The sequence below is a fragment of the Xiphophorus couchianus genome, chromosome 6 (assembly GCF_001444195.1).
Source record: "Xiphophorus couchianus chromosome 6, X_couchianus-1.0, whole genome shotgun sequence".
NCBI classification, from domain to species: domain Eukaryota; kingdom Metazoa; phylum Chordata; class Actinopteri; order Cyprinodontiformes; family Poeciliidae; genus Xiphophorus; species Xiphophorus couchianus.
In genome coordinates this window covers 3061725-3083953 of record NC_040233.1, presented here as the reverse complement: position 1 = coordinate 3083953, position 22229 = coordinate 3061725, and the positions used below count along the sequence as shown (strand labels likewise).

The 22229-nt window shown below is 40.1% G+C and overlaps 1 protein-coding gene across 1 annotated transcript in view; it reads left to right on the top strand.

The window, feature by feature from the left end:
* The window catches only part of pkn2a (protein kinase N2a), a 42979-nt gene that overhangs the window by 17151 nt on the left and 3599 nt on the right, over window positions 1–22229 (top strand). The window contains exons 3-16 of the mRNA XM_028021525.1: window positions 22–157; window positions 10564–10718; window positions 13280–13409; window positions 14979–15127; window positions 15212–15425; window positions 17680–17865; window positions 18736–18845; window positions 18947–19090; window positions 19261–19336; window positions 20147–20303; window positions 20831–20957; window positions 21037–21173; window positions 21304–21379; window positions 21566–21657. Coding sequence (XP_027877326.1) covers window positions 22–157; window positions 10564–10718; window positions 13280–13409; window positions 14979–15127; window positions 15212–15425; window positions 17680–17865; window positions 18736–18845; window positions 18947–19090; window positions 19261–19336; window positions 20147–20303; window positions 20831–20957; window positions 21037–21173; window positions 21304–21379; window positions 21566–21657 — 1889 coding nt within the window. The remainder of the gene's footprint in view (window positions 1–21; window positions 158–10563; window positions 10719–13279; window positions 13410–14978; window positions 15128–15211; window positions 15426–17679; window positions 17866–18735; window positions 18846–18946; window positions 19091–19260; window positions 19337–20146; window positions 20304–20830; window positions 20958–21036; window positions 21174–21303; window positions 21380–21565; window positions 21658–22229) is intronic.

Below are 22229 nucleotides of genomic sequence, written 5' to 3'. Positions count from 1 at the left end.
ACTTTCTCATTCTTCCGTCAGGTCACCACAGACAAGAAGAGCCTGGCGTATGTGGACAATATGCTTAAAAAATCTAACAAGAAGGTGGAGGAGCTCCACCAGGAGCTGCAAGAACTAAACGCCCACATAGTGGTCAAAGATCCAGAAGAACTAGCAGGTATTTAGAGCTGGCTGGCTGCATCGACTTCATGAGCTACTTCTTCATTATCCAAGTTGTACCAATGAAATATTTGTGACCAGTTCTCGTCCCTGGTTTTTCCAAAACTTTGACTGACCTATTTCTCTTTAAGAACTATAATATAAGAAGATGCAACATCATAACTGAGTAAAATACTACAGTATTCCCTGTACCGAACTTGAAAATTGGACTTTATGTTGCTAACACTTAGCATTCGTCAACAAATCCTAGGCGGAAATGAGAGCGCTGCGCAACACAAATAATCACCCGGCCCGAACTCAGTGCGCTAAGTAATAAAACATAATTTAGCGAAGTTTTGAGGCAGATAATTTGCCTCGACAAATTTTTATAATCGAGGTACTCGAATCATTTGAGGAATCACTGCAGCCCTAGTTGTTACAGCAACCCTAGATATTTAAGGCATGTGCGTTCGCTGATCAGAAAAAGATCAGCCGAAAGTAGCAGTCGATCACCAATCAATATCTCTTACAGCTATTCAAAATGTTTAACTAAGCTTTACTGGTGAAAGAGACATTCCCTCTGTCATGTCAGCCCATTTAGCTGTGTGTTTGCTGCATAGTTGTTTTAACTGTAACTACAAATATTGACAATGCAAACAATTTTGGGAGTGTTCTGTCAGAAGCCCTATATAAACTTACAGATGCTAATAGAGTGCACATCCAGTGTTCGGAGGTGAGTCATTCCCCAGAGGCTGACATTGTTGCATTCCCACATTCCAGCGATAGCTACAATGAGCTGCCGATTGTTCCTCCCCGAGCCTGTTGAAAGCCTGCTCCTGTTCGTTTGTCAGCAACAATGGAATTTAGAGAGTTGAAGCACAACAGCTGAGAGCATTCAGGATCGCCTTTGTTACCGCCGTTGTCTTGTGGAGTAGTTGTTGGCAGCTGTTGTTCTGATGGGTTAAGGAAGCAAACGGATGGCCTGTTGCCGTCACATGCCCCTGGTTTAGGAAGTAGATTAGGGGAGATGTGTTAGTTTAGATTTATGTCTTGAGCACGACCTGAAATTCGGGCCGGGTCGGGCCAGAATTATTTGCTTAATAGGGGAGTATTAGGAGTAATGGCTCTGACGGCTGTGGGGAAGAAACTGTTTCTCAGTCTATTTGTTGTAGTCCATATATTCCTGTACCGCTTGCCTGATGACAGCGGCACAAACAGTCTAGGTGTGAGTGAGTGTGTGTGTGCATGGTTGTCTATCTCTGTGTTTCCCTGCGACAGACTGGCAACCTGTCCACTATATGACCTCTCGCCCGGAACGTTAGCTGGAGATAGGCACCAGCACCTCCCGACCCCACTAGGGACAAGGGTGTAAGAAAATGGATGGGTAGATGGATGGATGGATGGATGGTCTGGTCTGGTTCGGACGTTAAAAATACCTGCAGTGCATACAATACAGAGAAAGCCAAACGAGAATGCACAGCATTGTTGTGTTAATCTACTTATTATAATGTAAATGGAGGAGGAGATGGTTTGACCTGTTGAGGAAATAAAGAAAGTAAGTAGGATGCAGAAGTTCATCAGATTGTAACAAGCGCAGCGCGCTGCAGGGGCGCACGGCCCCACCTTGCTCCTTGCACCTTGCAGGCGAGATAGGATCCCTGTCAATTACAAAATTAATTAGATTGTGTTTTCTAAAATAGTTTTTAGCAGTAAAAATTAAATGTTATCCCACCCAGACCAAAAAGCACCCATTTGCTTTTGGATTCGTTCCTGCTTGGAGCTTGACGGCGACGGTGTTCAGCAGCAGACAGTAGAAGACAAGAATGACTGTGACAGTTACTATGCTGCCTAGAAAAATAATAAAGTTAGGTTTTCAAAATATAGAGAGACAGAGAGAGAAAAGGGTAAAAGTGTTAATTTGTAACCCAGTTTTTCTCAGAGAGGTGGGTAGACTGTGTGAGATTATCAACCAATCAGCATAGTTAGCTTAGCTACAGACTACTGTTTGCCTCCGTTTCACTAGCATTTAATGAATTAAGGACATATTCATTACCATTATGAATATTACCAACATATTCATATATCAAACTTGTCCCTACCTTTTACCACACTTAACAACAGATGAGTCGGTCAGCAGCAGCTCTAGCCCACGTCCCTCCTGACCTGTCCTCTCCTAAGTGAAATTAAAACTGCAGTATGTAACTTTTATAAAAAATTTTTTTTTTTACATATTTGTTAAAACTGTCATTATGTTGTGACAGTATGGTATGAGAGATAATCTGTGAAAAATCTATTTCCTCTGCCTTCTCCCAGTGATATCTAGAAACAACCAATCAGTGACAGGAGGCGGGTTTTAGTGCTGTTAATCACAATCTCATGTGGCTGCTCATCCTTATGCTGCAGCTAGCGCAGCCTGTTGTGAATGCTCATTCTAGTTAGCATATCTACCAAGGACAGCAGATAAACATTTTTCCTGTAATGATAAGTTGTTTTTCCCCCATTAGCACATTTAGCAGTGAATCAATGAGGTTCATTGACAGCACTAAGAGAGTCCTACTGGTTCTGATTGGTTGTTTTGGTCAGAACCTTGCATTATTTTAGCCAGTAATAGCAGCTCAGGAAGGAGGTGGAGGAGATTGATTGCTTTCACAGATTATCTGTCTCATAACAAACTGGCACGACATGATGACAGCTTTAACAAATATGGAGGAAACATATTTTTTATTAAAGTTATATACTGCAGCTTGAATAAAATGCAACTACATAGCATTTTTTGAGAAGTCTGGATTGCTTTATGTGTATTTTGCATGTTACCTATGACTGTTGCTCGTGGTGAGAGACATTTCAGCAATCTAAAACTAATATAAAAAATTTAAGCAACCTACTTGCATACTGTATGTGGACTGTTGCATGTAAAATTTATGAGCAGTAAATATTGTGCCAGTTATCAGTATTGGACCAAAGAAAGTAAGGCAGTTGCAAGCCTTTAAAATTGTGATGCTTTTGATGGGTCAGATAGACTCAAAAATTGTTACAGCAGCTGATGGGGGGTTTAATTTTTTGTCATGGGGCCCAGGATTCCTGGCAGCGCCCTTGCTCAAAGTACCATGTTATAGTACAGTCAAATAACTATGCTACTTTCAGTTGTATAGTTATAAGTGTGTATATACAGTATGTATATATACAGTATATATATGTATATATATATATATATATATATATATATATATATATATATATATATACTGTATATATAAAATGCCAAATGTGACTTAAAAGAAATCTGTCTTTGTAATTTGATGCCTTGAAATTGGGCATCTATCTTTTTAAAAACTCTACTCTTTCTGAAACTCCGCCTTCAGGAGGTCATCACAACATGGCTTCTCTATTAAACCTTTCACAACGTCTTTACCAGCATTGCACTGAGAAGTAGCTCCTCGTTCAGCAGATATCCAGTTCGACCAGGTGTTTGCTAATTGCTGTTGGCTAGTCTGAAGGAGTTCAGAGGGGGAGGTGGGCTCTAGGAGACGGAAGCTTGGAAACTGCACCTTGAAGGCAGAGCTAGGTCCAACAAGACTTTTTGCACAAGTGATTGGTTGCCACGGGAGATTTAATGATTTCTCAATCATGCATGAAAGAATCAAAACAACACTCCAGGTATGTTTTTGATGAGGGAATAACATTATAAAATTATATAACGCTAAAAAAAAGCTTGGTTTTACATGATACTCCCACTTTACCTGGTGGGCTAAAACAAAAGCAGTAGAAGCTTAATTAAAATATATCAGGTTTACTTTGGGCTCAGGCCTCTAATCAAAGTTAATGAGTTGAGTCTGATTGGCTGTGGACACAATGCCTCTTAGGCCCAATCTAAATAATGTATGTGTGTTTGAGGAGAGGAAACTTGTTGACTTCTGAATGGCTGTCTTAAGTAGGAACAAATTTAGCTTGACTCTGGGACCTCCTATCTGATGAACTGGGGCATTCTGGATAAGTGACGCGGCAACAGTGGAATGTTTCTGGCCATCACAGAGTGACGGAGGGAGGGCATCTGAATGTTGCTGAGCTCCTCAGACCTGAAACCCCATCTGAAATCATGCTGAGCTCTGGAGTGCGTGAGGAACGTCATTCACTTCTAGAATTCATAAAAATGACCTTCTCTGTCGGCCAGAGTGTTCATTGCTGAAGGGTCTCTGGCTTTTCTTCACCTCTCAGCTGAGGCCAGAAATAGCCTGGCTGGGAAGCAGTGGCTTTGATGCAGAACCACCAGTCAGGTTCCCCCAGTCATATCTGCTCTCTTTTCTAAGGGGAATTCCAATACTCAGAGCTGATCCACTCTCTAATCTTCAGTCATATCTCATCTCCATGGAAATAAACTCAGCATGGTTTCAGGTCTGAGTTGCCCAGTGATGATGTCATTGCTTAGTGAACCGTATTAGTCATGTTTGCCTTCCTATCAGACGCAGGCCGGGTTAATATGTGGGAGGGTTCCCCTTTGTCAGTGGTCCAGCGGTGACATCAGCCCTGCAGCTATTCAGGAGCTCACTGTGTCGTTGCATGGCCCACTCTCAGGGTGGGGGTCACTGAATTCCTGGTGGGAAACGACCTCAACCATTCCACACCCCCCACAAAGAGAGGCAAGCCCCTATCGTAAACTGGATGGCAGACTCAGCTCTTCTACACGTGTTGTGGTGTGCCATCACCGCTGACATAACATGACCTCACTGCTAACTCTGCTGTAACAGACGCACTGATCAGTGATTTGTGGCCAGTTTCTGATTTCTGTAGAGCAGCATAAATCATTCCTATTGCTGCTAAAAATATTCCTTACATTAATGTGAAACAGCAACATCATATTGTTGCATGAGGCTGAAACTTGAGAGTTGTGAGTGTAAGGTAAACTCTTGATCTTTCTTAAAAGGGTAGCGTTATGTAAAATCAACTGTGTTGAGCTTTACATCAGGTTCTGATGTTATTCTCTCATCAAAAACATTCCAAGAGTGTTGCCTTGATTCTTTGATAAATGTTTGAGAAATCCTTTAATCTTGCATGGCAGTCATTCAGCTGTGCAAAACGCCTGGTTGGACCTAAACCCACCTTCAAGACAGCTCCTCCACCAACCCTCTCATTTTTCCCACTCAACTCCTTCAGACTAGCCAGCAGCAATTAGCAAATACCTGGTGGGATTGTGCATCCGCTGAATTCATTATATGAGCTACTTCTCAGTGCAATGCTGGTAAAAACCTTGTTCAACTTCCTGAAGGCGCAATTTCAGTAAGAGCAGGAGTTCTTAGAGACAGAGGCCCGATTTCAAGACGTTAAATTACAAAGTCAAAATTCTTTTAAGTCATATTTGATATATGAAGCATTTTTATAGCAACTGAAATTAACATAGTTACTCAATTGTGCTTTAAAATGACACTATTTGCCTAGAAAATGCATAATACTGCCTCTTTAAGTATCTTCAGCAAAAAGAAACTGATTAATAATGCATTGTCTTGACAACATGGATTTTAGACACATTCAAACATTATTGTTACTGTTTACAAACGTTTATTGGAAACACTAATTTATTACTCAATCTCTTTTCATGTTTAATTATTGTACATAGGCACATACATTTATTAGATTAGTTTTTTTTTCTTTTAAAAAAGGAGTCAAGACAGTCTAGCAAAATGTGATTTAAACCATTTTGATCTATTTTTTACTAGTTTCTTTTAGTAGCAATGAACCCATAACATATATTGTGATAGACACATCATCATCATCTTCATTATTATTATTATTATTATTAATAGGTAATACATCTGCCAGAACATTCAATATATAGAATATTCACTGAATTTTGTTCGCATGGCATTCTGGGGGATACAGGCAGAGGTTGAGCCGCTCAACCTCTCAAGGCCAGCTAAGTTAGCTTGGTGTCATCAACTAACTCACTCTATGATTGCCTAGCAACAACCTGTAGAATAACTTGTGCAGCAGCAGTTTCATGTTTTGTCACCATGCCTCATTTACCAGTGATGTCAGTAACGCGTTACTGATGTTGGACCACTTTTTTCAGTAACGAGTAATCTAACGTGTTGCTGTTTCATATCCAGTAGTCAGACTACAGTTACTTATCAAAATCATTTTGCGTTACTGTGCGTTACTATTTTCTTTTAGAATTTAATTTCATTTCCTCTACGTGTCTTGTCGAGTGATCGCCGTTTTTATGCGGCAGTATCAGCAGCGACAGAAATGTAAACAATGGAGGGAAGAGGGAGATGCACATTTTATTGTTAGAGAAACAGGAACTACTTTGAGTTTCTGTCGCCAAGACCGATTATTATAAGCGGCTGTGGGCTTTTTTTTTTTTTTAAAGTCGCTAACAAATTTAATGAGTCGCGGGTTGCGCTTTTTGGGCTCGTCTTTGAACGTGAAGTTGCTCATTTGGGCTTGGAAATAAGCAGACATAAGCCCCAGAATGTGTCTGACCTCCAATTAGTTTTAGTCAGGCTCTAATCCTTCTTAGAGTTTTCCAGACAATAGTGGACCACACAAAAACATGCACAAATTACTAATGTTTTTTTTTTTTGTACTGTAACCATTAAAAAATCTCCCCTTCAGTTCAACCTTATAAGTGGAGACACATTGTTGACGTTATCATTATATAAAATAGCTTACAATTTAGTATTGGCAAAGATCAGTGTTGTTGTTAGCAGCTGCTGAAAGTAACTAAAAAAGTTACTTTTAATGTAACTTAGTTACTTTCCAAATCAAGTAGTCAGTAATCTGAGTTACTTTTTCAAGGACTAATCAGTAATCCGATTAAATTTACTTTGTCAAATTAACTATGCCATCACTGCTCATTACTACTTAAAAATAGGAAAAGCAATGGCTGGGGTTGAAAACTGGATAAGAAATGAAAGGTCACATCACCACTTTGGCTGTATTTCAGATATTTAAAACAAATAAAAACCTATCAATAATAATCAATATCAACTGATATGAAACACTTTTATCGTGATATGTTTTTCAGCCCTACTTTTTTTAACTCATACTTAGGCCTGTCACGATAGCAAATTTTGCTGAGCGATTAATTGTCTCAAAAATTATTGCGATAAACGATAATATTGTTTGAAGACCTTTTTACACTGATTTAATGGAAATGACATAATAATGCATGTGATTTCTTGCCAAAGATGGATACACTTTATTTTCAAAAGAACACTAAACACTGGAACTGATAAACAAAACAACCAAAAACAAAAATAAAATGGAAAAAACGCACTTGAAAAAAAAAACTAAACAACATAAAGTAAAAGTGGAAATAAATACCAAAAGAGTACAGATTTTGAAGTCTGTATATTATGTTGCCCTTCAGTAATAATTAGATTTTAATAGAGAAGATGGGCACATCTGACTACCTGATGCAATAGTTCACACTACACGGTTTTTTGCTCCTATTTTTCTCTTTACAACAATCTTAAAACGTTGGTCTTTCTAAGATTGTGTGGTGTGTTATGGTAGATCGTCCTCCGATCTAAATCAAGGGTTTTCCCCGACTGGGAGCTTTAATGCAGCCTGTTGAATGTGACAGGTAGCCAACCAGAAAGCAGGGATTCTCCTCCGTGTTTTCTGAGGGGAAATTACGGAGGGGAATCCCAAACAGCTGACACCGCAACCTGAAGTCCAGCGAACATTGGAGATGATACGTGGAAACAATATTAATGTTTATTCAACATGCAAAGAATATAGAAATGACAAGGGGAGGAGTTGGAGCGAAATTGCTACTGCAGTTGATAAACCCAGTAACGTTTCAGCTGTTCTTCGTTAACGTGATGTAAATAAGTTGTAATGATTTTCATTCAGTCAGGACTTTACGCTGACACTAGCCACATGCATTGTAGGTAGATTGTAGTAAAGCATTGATTAATGTCTGGTTTTAAAATTAGTTAACTGGACTTGTAGCCATTATTTTGTGCCCATTGTTGGACACCACGCGGCAGGAACGAACCCGATCGAACCGTTATAGCTAGGATTTCTGTCGGCTAATGTGTGATCTGTCAGGGTTTGAAAATGGGCCGACAATCGGCCGACAGCTTTAAGATCGTGCAGTGTCCGCTGGGCTTTACACTGAGGAAATGAGGAAGGGAGGAGTCATTGGAGAGCACCGGAGTTGAGCCTTTTTTTCATTCAGTGTCATTAACAAAAAGAGGAAAAGGCCGGAAGAGACGATAATGCCGATAATTAAAATGACGTCGATAGTTTTAATTTATCTTACGATTAATCGATTTATCGTTTATCGCGACAGGCCTACTCATACTCTATATTTACTGATTCCATGCCAGAGTGTTGGTGTGAGCATGTTGTCAGTCTCACATATGTTGTGTTCACTGATGAGAAAAAGATTTGATTCCTGAGTTAATTTCTCAGTTCATTTCTAATTTCTATACACTAAACATTTAGAATATTTATTTAGCTGTACGCCCCTCTAACTTCCTCAACTTACTTTCTAGTCTCTGTGTCCTCTACTCCCATTAAACAGAAAGCCCCAGTGCCAATCCTCCCCAGCCTTTTAAAGGTTATTACATGACTCATGTAGTATTTTAGTTGAATGAATCACGTGCTTCCATTCTGCTCTCATCCCACAGGTGTTCAACAGAAAACATTACACAGTGTTTACTGAAACATCCAAAGCATGAGTCATACATTTTCTTGTTTCTGTCAGCATCTTGGAGCTGTTTTTTTTTGTTTTTTTTTTATCTTTTCTGGTTTCAGTGGAGATAGGCATATTTATTAGATATTAAAGAACCCATTGATTTATCACTATTTTTTGTTCATATTTGCAGACATCCAGGCTGTCGGGGTGTTCTCACCTAGCAGGGCGGATGCCTGCAGGCATTTCAGCAAACTGCATTAAAGGGCCAGTATGATGTAAAATCATTGTTTTTTAGCTTTGCATCATGCAAATAAAAACAAACCTGGAGTGTTGCCTTGATTCTTTAATGCATAGTTGAGCAATCCTTTAATCTCCAAGACAACCATTGAGTTATGCAAAATGCCTGGCTGGACCTAGCTCTGCCTTCAAGGACCTAGCTCCTACTCAGAGCTGCAGTTTCTAAGCTTCCCAGCTTCCTCCTCACAGAGCAGTTCTTCCCCCACTCGGGTCCTTCAGACTAGCCAGCAGCAATTAGCAAACACCTGGTGGTACTGCTCATCTGCTGAGCTCCTTATACGTGCTACTTCTCAGTTCAATGCTGGTAAAAACGTTGTTCGAATTCCTGAAGGCAGAATTTTAGAAAGAGCTAGAGTTTTTAAAGAGACGGAGGTCCAATTTAAGACATTAATTTACCAAGTCAAATTTCTTTTAAGTCATATTCGATATATGTAGCATTTTTATTAGAGTTGTGCCGATCGATTGGCCACCGATCATAATGGGTCAATATCCGTCAAAAAGTGTGTGATCGCAGATCACTGTCTCTTGTTACCGATCACCAAAACCGATCACCTGTATCTCACGTTGCAGCCTTCATGTGCCACTGATCTCTTCACACTGCGCAATCGCGCAGCAAAAAATCCTGTTGTGTGGAACAATAACGCTCTGAGAGTGAATGGGGACGTTTGCATGTTGTGCACCTCGGGGGTGAAGCACGTCAAAATGCATCAACACAACGCATCTATCATGGCATTTAAAAAACAAGCACGATACCGAGGCTCAATGCAAGAAAAAAATTACATCCGGAGCGGCCAGATAGCAGGTAAAGCAGCGCACAACTACCAACGCTCACCCGGAAGAGCATCACGGTCAGAAAGCTAAACAAATAACACGAAAAATAATTAAAGTCTTTGAGCTGGCGGTATAAGACGCTGGTTCTGCTCTCGCTCTTGGACGGTCACTACTCGCTACTGGTAGTAATATTTCCCAGACGTAGCGCCGCTCAACCTTCTCCAAACAGTGAACTCTCACACAGAACGTCTCCTTAAAGCTTCAGCATGTAACTTAAAAAAAAAAAAAGATTTTAGATATGTATTAAAATATGTCTATTATGTCTAAATTAGATGAATTTATTGCCAGATAATTTTTTCATTTTGCCAGATAACATAGCATCATTTATACCTAAAGCGAAAAATTAACAGCCACTCCAGTCGATCGGCAAAGATTATTGATTGGCCTTTTGGATGATCGGAATCGGCAGCAAAAAACCTGATCAGATTGTTCCTAATTTTTATAGCAACTGAAAATAAAATAATTACTTGATTGTGCTATAAAATGGCATATGTACCTGGAAAATACATAATACTGGCCCTTTAAACTGCAAACAAAAGTAGATCATGAAGCATCAATTATTTTGAACAACTTCATGGTTGCTATACTGTCAAAATCCCAGTAAGTCTCTGTAAGGCTGACCGTATGTTTCACCCTTTTTTGTCTCTTTCTAGAGTGCCCTTTAACCCCCGATACTCCAAGCAGTGAAGCGAGAACGTGCACAAGCAACAGTCGCCTGGCAGCTTTAAAACGGCAGAATGACATCGAGCTGAAGGTGAAACAGGGAGCCGAGAACATGATTCAGATGTACTCCAACGGCTCCTCCAAGGTGAGCACAGCATGAGAGGAGCAGGACTCACTCGACTTTCAGGTTTTTGCTGAGTCATGACAGAATGTCAGCGTGAGTGAGATTGAAACGCCACCATTGTTCTCATTCTAGCCAGTTGAAATAAGGTTACACTTTACGAAGTAATATCTGCTGCTGAGAGATTTCAGCTTCGTCAGAAGGGTTCTTACCCCAGCTGCTGTTTTAGCTGCCATTTTTTAAAAAGGCTCGGAAAACATGGGCACATGAAACACAAAGTTTGCCGAAGGTGTCCAAACCTTTATCCCACTGGGTTAAATCAGCAATTTAGAGGTACTACAGGCATAAACGTGAAGAAAGAAAAAAAAAAATATTGAACACACACACAAAAATAATTTTATGTAAGAAAGTAGTAAAACAAAATTGTAAATCATAGATCCGAAACATAAAAAGAGGTTCTCTTGTTTGCCCTTAGAAAAAAGATATAGTCTGTCAATTTGGGGGGTTGATTGTTTACAGTTATCTTGGTCCAGTTTGTCTTTCTTGTTTAATTCTCATCAACATTAACGGGACATGGGACACTCTTTCTTTGAAAAACCTTCCTGTATTTACCCCAAGTCTGCTTTGGAATAAGCCTCTGGTTGTCACAGGAAATCAAAAACAAACAGATGAGGCACCTGGCGAAGGCGGGGCCATCAATGACAGAAACATAAGCTGGTAAATTTAACTCATGTTGCCCCCTGAACTTTTAAAAGATAGATCTGTCTCTCCAGTGTGTTTCAGCCACTTAAGGACGAGCTCAGAGTTTGAACTGAAAGCAGAAACTCTTAAACGTGACTTGAAACCCAGTCTGTGACATGGCAGCTTCTTCAGGGGGAATGTGAGAAGGCGCTGACACATACTGTGCCACACACACACACATACATACACAGCTGTTTGTTTCCAAAGCTGGATTGTCTCTTTCCCTGCACGGAGGGAGGACAGACTGTAATTTAGGAGGAAGGTGTGTAGCATGAGGCTTCAGGTAATAACAGCTGGAACACTCAGAGCTTCTCATGTTCATCAGCACTACTGTCTGATGTTTAACTGTAAAACATCACCCCTGTATTACGGATCGTTTCTTATTTTACTCAGTTTCTCTTAATTCTTAAAGTGTTAATTTGCTTTTGATTGAATAGGTTTGATTGCTCCTTCGATGTAGTACAGAGATTCATCCAGAAACTGCTCACCTTTGTATTTCATTAGTGACGCCACTGACGACACTATTCATTGTAAAAGGTATTAAGGAAAGTCCACACTATTTCTGATCTCACTGAGGAAGATGGAGGAAGCTTTTTGGTTTGTTTTGTTTTGTTCAGAGGTAAAAAAAAAAAAAAAAAAGAGAAGGAAACTGGTGTGCATCTTATTTTTGACAAAGCTGTTCTGCAAATGAATCATTATTTTTGTCCACATTAGGGCTTAAGCAATGAATCGAATTAATCATGATTAATCGATTATTGAAATAATTGCCAGCTAATTTAATCAGAGCAGTAATTAAAACAAAACTGTACAAAAATCACATGCATTTTGCCCTCAAGATGAAAAAAAAAACTTCTTTGTCAAATTCTTAGGAAAAAAAAAACCTTGCTACAAATGTTCACACAAACAAACAATGATTACATTTTAGGGATCTAAATGTTTATTTTCTTATTTAACAAAAGGAATTGAGTTAGTTTTACATTTTTATGGATTTTTTATATTGTACACAATGGGCTCAAATGGTTCAATTAAAAATCTGGAGAATGTGCCAGTTTTTTATCCGATTAATCAATTAATAGTCAGAATATAACTGTTAGCTCGTCCACATGAACGTTTTCAAACAAGAGGAACATTTGTTAGCCTGCAGGTCATAACCAGGCCTTAGTATTGTTACCTGACTCCCAGCGTCTGTCTGGGGGGTGTCTGTGTGTGTGTGTGTGTGTGTGTGTGTGTGTGTGTGTGTGTGTGTGTGTGTGTGTGTGTGTGAAAGGGGATATGGGGGGGTTGCATTTTGTTCAGTGAACCTCCCCACTCCTGTTACCCCCTTCCACCTCCAGCCAGACAGAGGCAGCCATTCCGTTGGAAATAGTCCTGATGTCAGAGAGGAAATGCCTGCTGGACGGAGGACCTTCCTGCGCGCGCAGCCATCAACAGCACTTAAACGTCACAGGAATTTGGGGTGGAGTGGGCTTTGTTCACGCTGTGTGTGTGTGTGTGGGTGTGTGTGTGTGTGTGTGTATTTGCATGCATGAGAGGAACAGCAAATAGGAGGAGCTCCGCAATAGGATTTTGCTTTGTTTGCAGCGAATACAGTTTTCCATGTGGTCAGTTGTACCACAGGTCCAATTAAGGGCACAAGCTGAGGTTGTGGCGCCAAATTTGGTCTCCCTCTGCAGGTGGTCAGATGGTTCATGACGTCAGTGAATAACAGGGATAGAGGTTGGAGGGGTCAGAGGGGGGAATGTGATGTCCACGGTTTTCCTCAAATCACAAAATATGAATTTAACTCTGTTGTTCAAGACAAACACTTTCTAATGTAGATTTTTCTTTTTGTTTTTCACTGACAGGACCGCAAGTTACTGGCCGCCGCTCAGCAGATGCTTCAAGACAGCAAGACAAAGATCGAGTTCATCAGGATGCAGATCCTGAAGGCCAGTCAGGCCACAGAGCTGAGCTTTGAGAGCAATGACCTGATGGGTGAGCTGCCACACCCATTTACTGACCAGGGCTACACAATTACAGTTGGTGATCCAGCTACAGATAATTTAACCTCCTTGCCAATCCTTGGATGATTTGACACAAGTTTTTACTTATGGAATAGAGCTGTTTCATACCAACTGTGCTTTGTTTCATACCTGCTTTTAAAGACAATGATGTAATGATGTTCTGTTGTAAAGAAGTTTGCACGGTTTAAAGTTCTTAGAGCTCAAAGGAGGTAGAATGGTGCGCTTCTCCTCCCTCACCGGTTGCTGCACACCACATATGTTTACTTGAAAGTAGGTAAAATATAGCTCCATCCATCCATTTTCTTATACCCTTGTCCCTGGTGGGGTCAGGAGGGGTGCTGGTGACGTCCAGCAAGACGTTTTGTGGAAGAGGTGGGGTCACCCTGGACAGGTCGCCAGTCCATCGCAGATAATACAGCTCCAATTTTCTCAATTTTGGGAAATTGGCAAACGGCTGATACTTAATGAGAAATCAATCTTACTTCTAATTTCATCTACATCAGCAAAGGCCTGAAAATCAGCCACTGTCCTTTTTTGTTTGTGGTGAGAGAGAGAGCTGACTGTTAGCCCCGCTCAGCAGGTCACATCTGCATGTGTTCGGTTAACAATAGTCAATGTACTGATGTCAACTTAGCAACTGTGTTGCTATGTTTAGCGACAAAAGCAACAAGAAAAATCAGAATCATTAAGTCAGGCTTTTTAAACATCTGTGATTTGTCAGAACACCCCAGTTGTTGCAACTGTACTTAAAACTCTTGCAAATTCTTCCTTCTATTTTAGGCCTGTCATAACAAGTAGTAAATCAATTAATTGTATGATAAACCAAAACAAAGTCAATAATTTCCATTTGTATGATCTATCATTGTTCTTCTTTCTCTTTCTATGTCTTCTGCCTGGTACTTTGGTCTCAACTAGCCCTTTTTTAAGGACAATTTTGTTTGCAGAGACTTCATCATTAATTTTGTTTGTTCTTTCTGTTGTTTTAATATTTTGGATATTTAAAGCGCTTTCCAGGTTCAGTGTCAAATGTTCATTAGAATTTAAAGATTATTGCTCTTTGAGAATATGTTTGTGCATTATTATACCATTACCATTGCATTACTAGAAAATTGTCTCAAAACAACAAAATTATAATTTATTGCAATAACTTCTGGGACAATTTATCATCAGGCTGAACTTGTTTTTGTGACAGACCTGCTCTGTTTGTCTGCTTTAGTCCAAGCTTCAGAATCAAAATATTTCTGAATAAATGTGAAAAAAGGCATCATTCGAACTTTAATAATCAGCAGGTTTTATTATTTCAAGACTATCTATTGCTTTTTTCTTTGTTTTAAATAAAAGCAGCTTGATTATGTTTATAAAATGTGATGTAAGAACTGTAAAGCTTTCTATTTTTACTTTTCCATAAGACATAGAAAATTGGAATATGATGCTATTAAAAGCACTGTATAAGAAAACTCTACATGTGGGATATGAGTTACGCCTATAAGAGGTTGTTTTCATCCTGAAGTTACTAACAGTTGGTTTGTTCTCTGACCAGCTGACAAGTCCATCATCAGTCCTCTGGACCTGCGGGTGGAGGAGCTGTGTCACCATGCCAGGATAGAGTCTGCAGTGGCAGAGGGAGCCAAGAACGTCATGAAGCTGCTGGGCTCCGGAAAAGTCACAGAAAAGAAAGCTCACTCAGAGGCAAGACTGTTTCAGTATAAAGCAACTCTTCTCGACTTGCATACCTGCGTCTTACGGTTTTAAGACGTCTTTGCTCTCTTCCAGGCTCAGGCTCGCTTTACCGAGTCCAGCCAGAAGCTGGACCTGTTACGTTACTCGTTAGAGGAGCGCCTTAGCGAGTTGCCAAAAAACCACCCTCGCAGCAGCGCCATCGTAGAGGAGCTGTCTCTGCTGTCCTCCCCCGCCCTCAGCCCCAGGTCCAGCATCATCTCCACACAGAACCAGTACAGCACCTTCACCAAGCCCGCAGCACTCACAGGTAACTCACACGCAGCTCGGCTGCACATCAGAAACCCACAACTGTACAGTGATTTGTTAATGCAGATCTTGGATGATAGTGTGAGGTCACCCTCGTGACTTGGCTGATGGCGTTCCAGATGGCTTATAAAATGCAACATTACTGTTTACATCAACACAGTGCCATGTTACATTAGTGAACCTGTTAATCTTGTTAAGCCATGCCCGTATTTTAGTGTTTCCTCTCTGCCTGTGCAGACACACCCCTCCACCTGTGTGTCTGAACAAGCTACAGACTCGTCCACAGCCTGGCTGCACTGGAACCGGCCTAGTCAAAACACCTCACAAAAACCAGCTCATGTTTGGGCCAAAGATATATACACATGCATCTTCTTCACAACGTGCTTAACGCAAATATAAGAAAATGCAGGCCTCTAAAAGCACAATTCAGACGTTGTAATCAAGATTTTAGAGGTTTTAGAGATTTTTGAGTGTGGGCGAGTGGTGAGACTTTATACTTGATTATTCTGCACCAGAAGAAGCCAGATGTGGTAGATCTAGACGGAAACAATGGCTAGAAATTATTATTATGAAACTAGAGATGCAACAATCCGATATTAATATCTGTATTGGTCCCGATATTGAAAACAAATCTAGATCAGGTATCAATGATTAGTAACAATGCACCTGATCCATAAGGGCAGATCTATTCAGTCTTATTCTACGCTTTGTGCTTTGAGCAACATCATGTTTTATTTATTTCACATTATATTTAGAATTCCTAATTGCACTTTCTAAACCATTGAAAGAAGATTTGTTGCAGTTTATTTTTACATGTTTGATCAATCCAACAATTTTTTGTCAGTTTCAGTTTCTTTAACATTTATTTTACACTGACTGTCTTACTCCTAATTGCACTGACTGAAAACCGGAAGGTTGTTTCTATATGTTTGACCAAACTTGTCAAGCTATTGTTGCGTTTAACTGTGCTGTATTGGTGGAGAGTTAACAACAAAATTTTTAATGCAGCACTGTGCATTAATTATGTCTGTTTAAAACAAAAATAAATGTTTTAAGTCAATTAAGCTGCTTTTCTGTATCGGCTCTGTATCCGCTGATACTAAACCTCAGATATCTGAATCGGTATCGGAAGTGAAAGTGGGTCAGTACATACATGAAACTATAATAAAAAGTCTTCTGGTTCTGATTACGCAACATTTTTCACTGTAGAAGCTGCAGATAATATTCTATTAATTGTGTGTTTTTTCTTTATTTGCCTCCTCCATCTTATGAACTTGTCACAATCCTGTCTGTTTCCTGTTTTCCTTTAATATTATGAATATGATCCATAGATGGTGGCGTTCGTTATTACTTCTGTAACAATCGCCCTGCAGTGTGTCGTCTACTTTCTTCTTCTGTGAATGTGGGTCGCTTTGGAGTTGTGAACCATTCACAACAGAACTCTGATTTCAGTCACTTTTAATTAGTACTATGAAGAACCACCAACAACAACAAAAAAAGAAAGAGAAAAGCTGCTGTGTGAAGGAAGGCAAAGTTGGAACAATGATACATAGCGACAGTTACTGCTTAGCTCTCAGTACCACTAAATAACCGTGGATGAGTCTTTTTGAATTAGGTGAGAAAACAAACAGGTTTTATTATTTTACATAAAGTAATCCATAAATATTATGCTTCATAGTGAGAAATAACATGCAGCTTCATGTTTCCTTGCAGTAGAAGATAATCTCAGGCTTGCACTAATAGTTGGATTAGTCATCCTGCTTTCCTCAGGCGCAGCTATCTATCAGATGTTTACTGACTGATAGAACAACATTAGATTTAATACAGTTTGTTACAGTAATCAACTGTCTGAGGATGAGTGGGCTTCTCTTTAAAGCTGATGCACATAAATGTGGGATTTATTTAATTCTGCTGATTTATCAGGCTTTGGCTGGATTAAGCTCCCATAAGCAGGGCTTAAAACTAAAACTGAGATTCAGTTAGACCTATTAGGTCTGGTGTGTTTTATTTTAGTTAACAGTCGTTGTTAGAGTTAGAGTTGTTAGAGTTGGCTTCCTCTAATAAAATATAATTGCTACTTGTTGTGAATCGGTCGAACCTGAATGTGATACTAGTCTACGTGCAAAACCAGATTAGTCTAACTCATTAAACGAGTCATATTTGCATTTCTGCTGCTGCTGCAGTGTAAAAAGACGGTCTGACTGGGTTTGGAGCAGCCTTCCACACACTAACTGGTACGTTACCTTCATCCTCAGGCACGTTAGATGTCAGACTCATGGGCTGCCAGGACCTTCTGGAAAATGTCCCCGGCCGTTCCAAGGCGGCCCCCAGCCCGCTGCCTGGCTGGAGCCCCAGCGAGACGCGCTCATCCTTCATTAGCCGAGCAAACAGAAACCGAGGCGTGAGCTCCAGGAACCTCACAAAGAGTGAGGAGGTCTCCAGTAAGTACAGCTCACCTCCCTCTGACTCTGTTGGGATGGAAACTGAAGAACCAGGGGGACTTTCTGAGGTCATTCTCCCACATTTTCAGAGGTTCCTTAACTTCCTGTTCCCTTTTTATCTACAAGGTTGGTTTTTATGTGCACTTCTAGTAAATGTTTGAAACCTGGTTTGTTTATGTTCATTATGTCCCCAAACGCTGAGGGAGTCCAGCAGGTTTGGGGACATCTGGGATATCACCAATCCCAGATTTGTTTTATAGTGTTTTAAAGTTGCAGCATGTAACTTTTATTAAAAATGTTGTGTTTTACGTATTTGTTGAAACTGTCACTAATGTGACAGTAGAATATGAGACAGATAATCTGTGAAAGATGGAGCTTCTTCGCCTCATCCTTTTGCTACTATTGAGGTCTGCAGAAATGTACAGACCGCAATAGTTGGCCAGAAACAACCAATCAGATCCAAGAGAAGGGTCTTAGCACTGTCAGTCAACCTCATGTGTGTGCTGCTCAATGTGCTAACACACACACACACACAATGTTCCAGGGTAAATGAGTGTTTTGAGAAATGAATGTGTGGTTAACAATAATCACCCCTTGGTTGCCAATTTAGCAACTTTATTGCAATATTTAGTGACTTCAGACAAAAGAAACTACAGTATATCGGCTAAAATCTGAATCAGCAGGTTAGGCTTTTTAAAGATCGATAATCAGTGCACCCCTAGTAAAACACCTTATAACTATTCTAAGTCTGATTATTTACAAAGAAAATGATATTAAGCAGTTTGTATAATGAGTTAATAATAAACCCAAGAGAAATGACAACTGTAGCCTTATTAGAAACAACCTGACAGCTCAGTGTGTTTTTTCCAGATGAGATCAGCGCCGTCCTGAAGCTGGACAACACGGTGGTCGGACAGACGAGCTGGAAGCCTGTCAGCAACCAGGCCTGGGACCAGAAGTTTACACTGGAGCTGGATCGGGTAACACACATCTGCCTTTGATCTCCACCTGCGCTGCTAGCTGGGCCGCTCTGCTCCAAGTAAATGTTTGCTGCTGCTGCTGACCTGGTTCTGTCCTGCAGTCTCGAGAGTTGGAAATCTCTGTGTACTGGCGCGACTGGCGTTCCCTCTGCGCTGTCAAGTTCCTGAGGCTGGAGGACTTCCTGGACAACCAGCGTCATGGAATGTGTCTGTACCTGGAGCCACAGGGGATGCTGTTTGCTGAGGTAGGTCCATCCACACACACCAAGTACTTCAAGCCCATAGAAGGATGATCAGTGTTTCTATATTCATAATCTACTGTAGCAATAACAGCTTTGGTGTCACAGTGAATATAAGTAGGTTGGGTTTTTTTTTTTAGCTATTCTAACTATCTTTTTCCCTTGTTTTTTTTAAGGTAACATTTTTCAACCCTGTTATTGAGAGAAGACCAAAGCTGCAAAGACAAAAAAAGATTTTCTCTAAACAACAAGGTGAGGTGTTGCTACTACATCAGTGTTTTAAGGTGGACTGTGGTGTAAGTTTTTTTTTTCTTCAATTTACATGAAATCCTAAACCTACATGAAGCTAATTATCTTATTTAGCTTAACTTATTAAAATTGACCCTCCCAAGGAGATGGGGTCAATTAGACCCTACTTGTTTTTCAGTCTGTGCACGGTCAAGTGGGATTGCACTGACCCTAGGTACGCTTTTACATGTTTTTTGTGTGTGTGGTTTCGGGAACTGACGGTCTGACGGGACAAGCCTCGCGCTTCCTCGTTGTCCAACCGTAACATTTGCTGAATGCCGCACTAAGACCGCAGGAGGGTTAAAAAAAACATTTTTGTTTTTGTTTTTAGGTCTTAGAATAAAAAAATGTATCAAACTTTTTTATACTAAAGGAATGAACATAATTTTTCAATGTAAAATAAAATCTTTAAAAGAAAATTACTTTTAAAAAACATACTTTGCAGCCAAAGGACATTTACTTTAAGAAAAAAAAAAAAAATTTCTCTATATTGTTGTTACTCTGTGAAAATGTTTTGCTTATATCACATAAAAACAAGCAGCATTTTTTATTACTGTTGTAGTTTAAAACACTAATATATTAGTATTTTTGACCAAAGTTAATAAGAGCCACAGGCTGCAAAGACCTCATTTAGAGAAATGAAACCAGCTTACTTAAAATGATTTTTTTTTTAAATCAGCTAATCTGAAATGTTCTCTTTTTGCCATTGATTCACACAGCCCATGCTTTCCGTCATATCCCTCGTTTTGTTTCCCTCTCACTTGTTCTCATCAGGTAAGACCTTCCCACGGGCCCCCCAGATGAACATCAACATCGCCACCTGGGGGCGGCTGGTGAGAAGAGCCATACCCAATCTCAGCACCAACTCTTTCAGCCCCCAAGCTCCTGAGATGGGCCATGGGAGCGTTCCTGGTTCCCCCACACCCAGCAGGTGAACCAGCACATCATTCTGGGCTGGAAATGATGCTTTTGGACTGTTTTTTCTTTTGCTTGGGGGAGTGAAGTCAAGTTTATGCACATAGATGTCAATCTATATTTTAAAACTTGGTCAAATGTTCTTTAGTGTATGTATTTTTTTTTTAAGTTACCAGCACCCTTCTGGAATAATTCTACCTTTGTGTCTGAGCATTTTGGCCGATCACCAGTCTTTAAAACCAATTTTGGCTGATAACCAAATTTTCTTTTTTTTCTTTTGAAAAATCTCTTCATAGAGCTACAAAGTTGCTAAGTTGGCAGCAATGGGGTGACCTGGTGGGCGGGGCTAATAGTCAGCTCTCTCACATAGCAGAAAGAAAGAGGAGAGTGGCTGATTTTCAGATCGGTGATCACTGATCTCCCAAAATAAAGGAAGTTGGGTCAGATTTGTGACTGGAAGGTGAAGCCGAATAATTTGAGGGTTCTTCTGTTGTCTCTTAAAAGATGTAAAATAAAACTCCCCCTCCTCTGCTCCACTCACAGCGATCCACTGGTGACCAAGCTGGATTTCGACAAAGAACCCACACCAGGACCCAAACACTACGTGGCACCTGATGATGTCAGAGAACCACCTGCACAGAACAAGATGCCCAACAAGCAGGAAGTGGAGGTGGGATTTTGTCACAGGAACAGCAAGGTATCTGTGATGATGCTCCACCCAACACATCATTATCTGTGTGTGTCTGCAGGACGCACTGAGTGAATTCAACTTTCTGAACAAGAGAATCAGCACGGTTCTGGAACCAGACGCTGACGGGGTTCTGGAGCCAGAGTTCCAGCATCCCAACCTGGAGCTCACTTCCATTCAGAAGGACTCAGAGATAAGGTAGGACAGACTGGTCTTTGTTTTACTCTTTTTGATTCTGCATCTGTGACATATCCACTTGATTTTATTTGTGTAAATGCTGCCCCCTGGCATCTCTAGGCAACATTGCATCCATTTATCTCTCTTCAAGGGAAGAAGAGCAGTTCCACTTCAGTCTCCAAGATTTTAAATGCGTGGCAGTTCTTGGACGTGGCCACTTTGGAAAGGCAAGTTCTTCTGGTTGTTTTCTCACAGGCAGACTCCTTTCAAACATTATTTTTCTCCCAAACTGCCATATTTGGCTCATGCCTTTCCCATAGATTTAAATATTTGTCACTTGCTTATGAAAATAGATGGAGATCATGTATGAAATAAGAAAACTCACCAATTTTCTATTAATTTTTGCTCTTCAGGTGCTGTTATCAGAATATAAAAGTACAGGCGAAATGTTTGCCATTAAAGCTTTGAAGAAAGGAGACATTGTGGCTCGAGACGAGGTGGACAGGTAAGCAGTTATAACTGTCCTCCGACTGGACTCACACACTAAACATAATGCCAGACTCTCTAAGGTTAAGGATCTTTTTTCATTAATCTCAAGCCACAACTTGTGAATGAATCAGTCAATTTGATTTGTATATCACATTTCAGCAACAAGGCCATTCAAAGTGCTTTACATCATAAAAACACAAAAACAAAAAGTCATGAAAACATCAGACAGACACCAACTTTAGAACAAACAATACATTTTGTCAAGTGTTGTCATCAAAAACAGCAATGCACATCATATGTTGGTGTATGAACTCCCTTCCCAAATTTTTAAGCCAACAACTGTCAAACTTAGACTGTTTATCAAAATCTGGACAGTCCACTCCTGCTTCTTTTCAATACTGGCTCTACTTTGATTGTTTTTTTTATTATTATTATGATTATTAAACAATTTTGACTCATCTTTAAGGCTCATCTCTAAATATTAGCGTTTTTACAAATAGAATAATTGTTTAATCAATCTCAAATGGTGCTATAAAAATGGCACACTTAAATGATGTTAAATGAGTGTAAAATAATTCAGTTGAACTC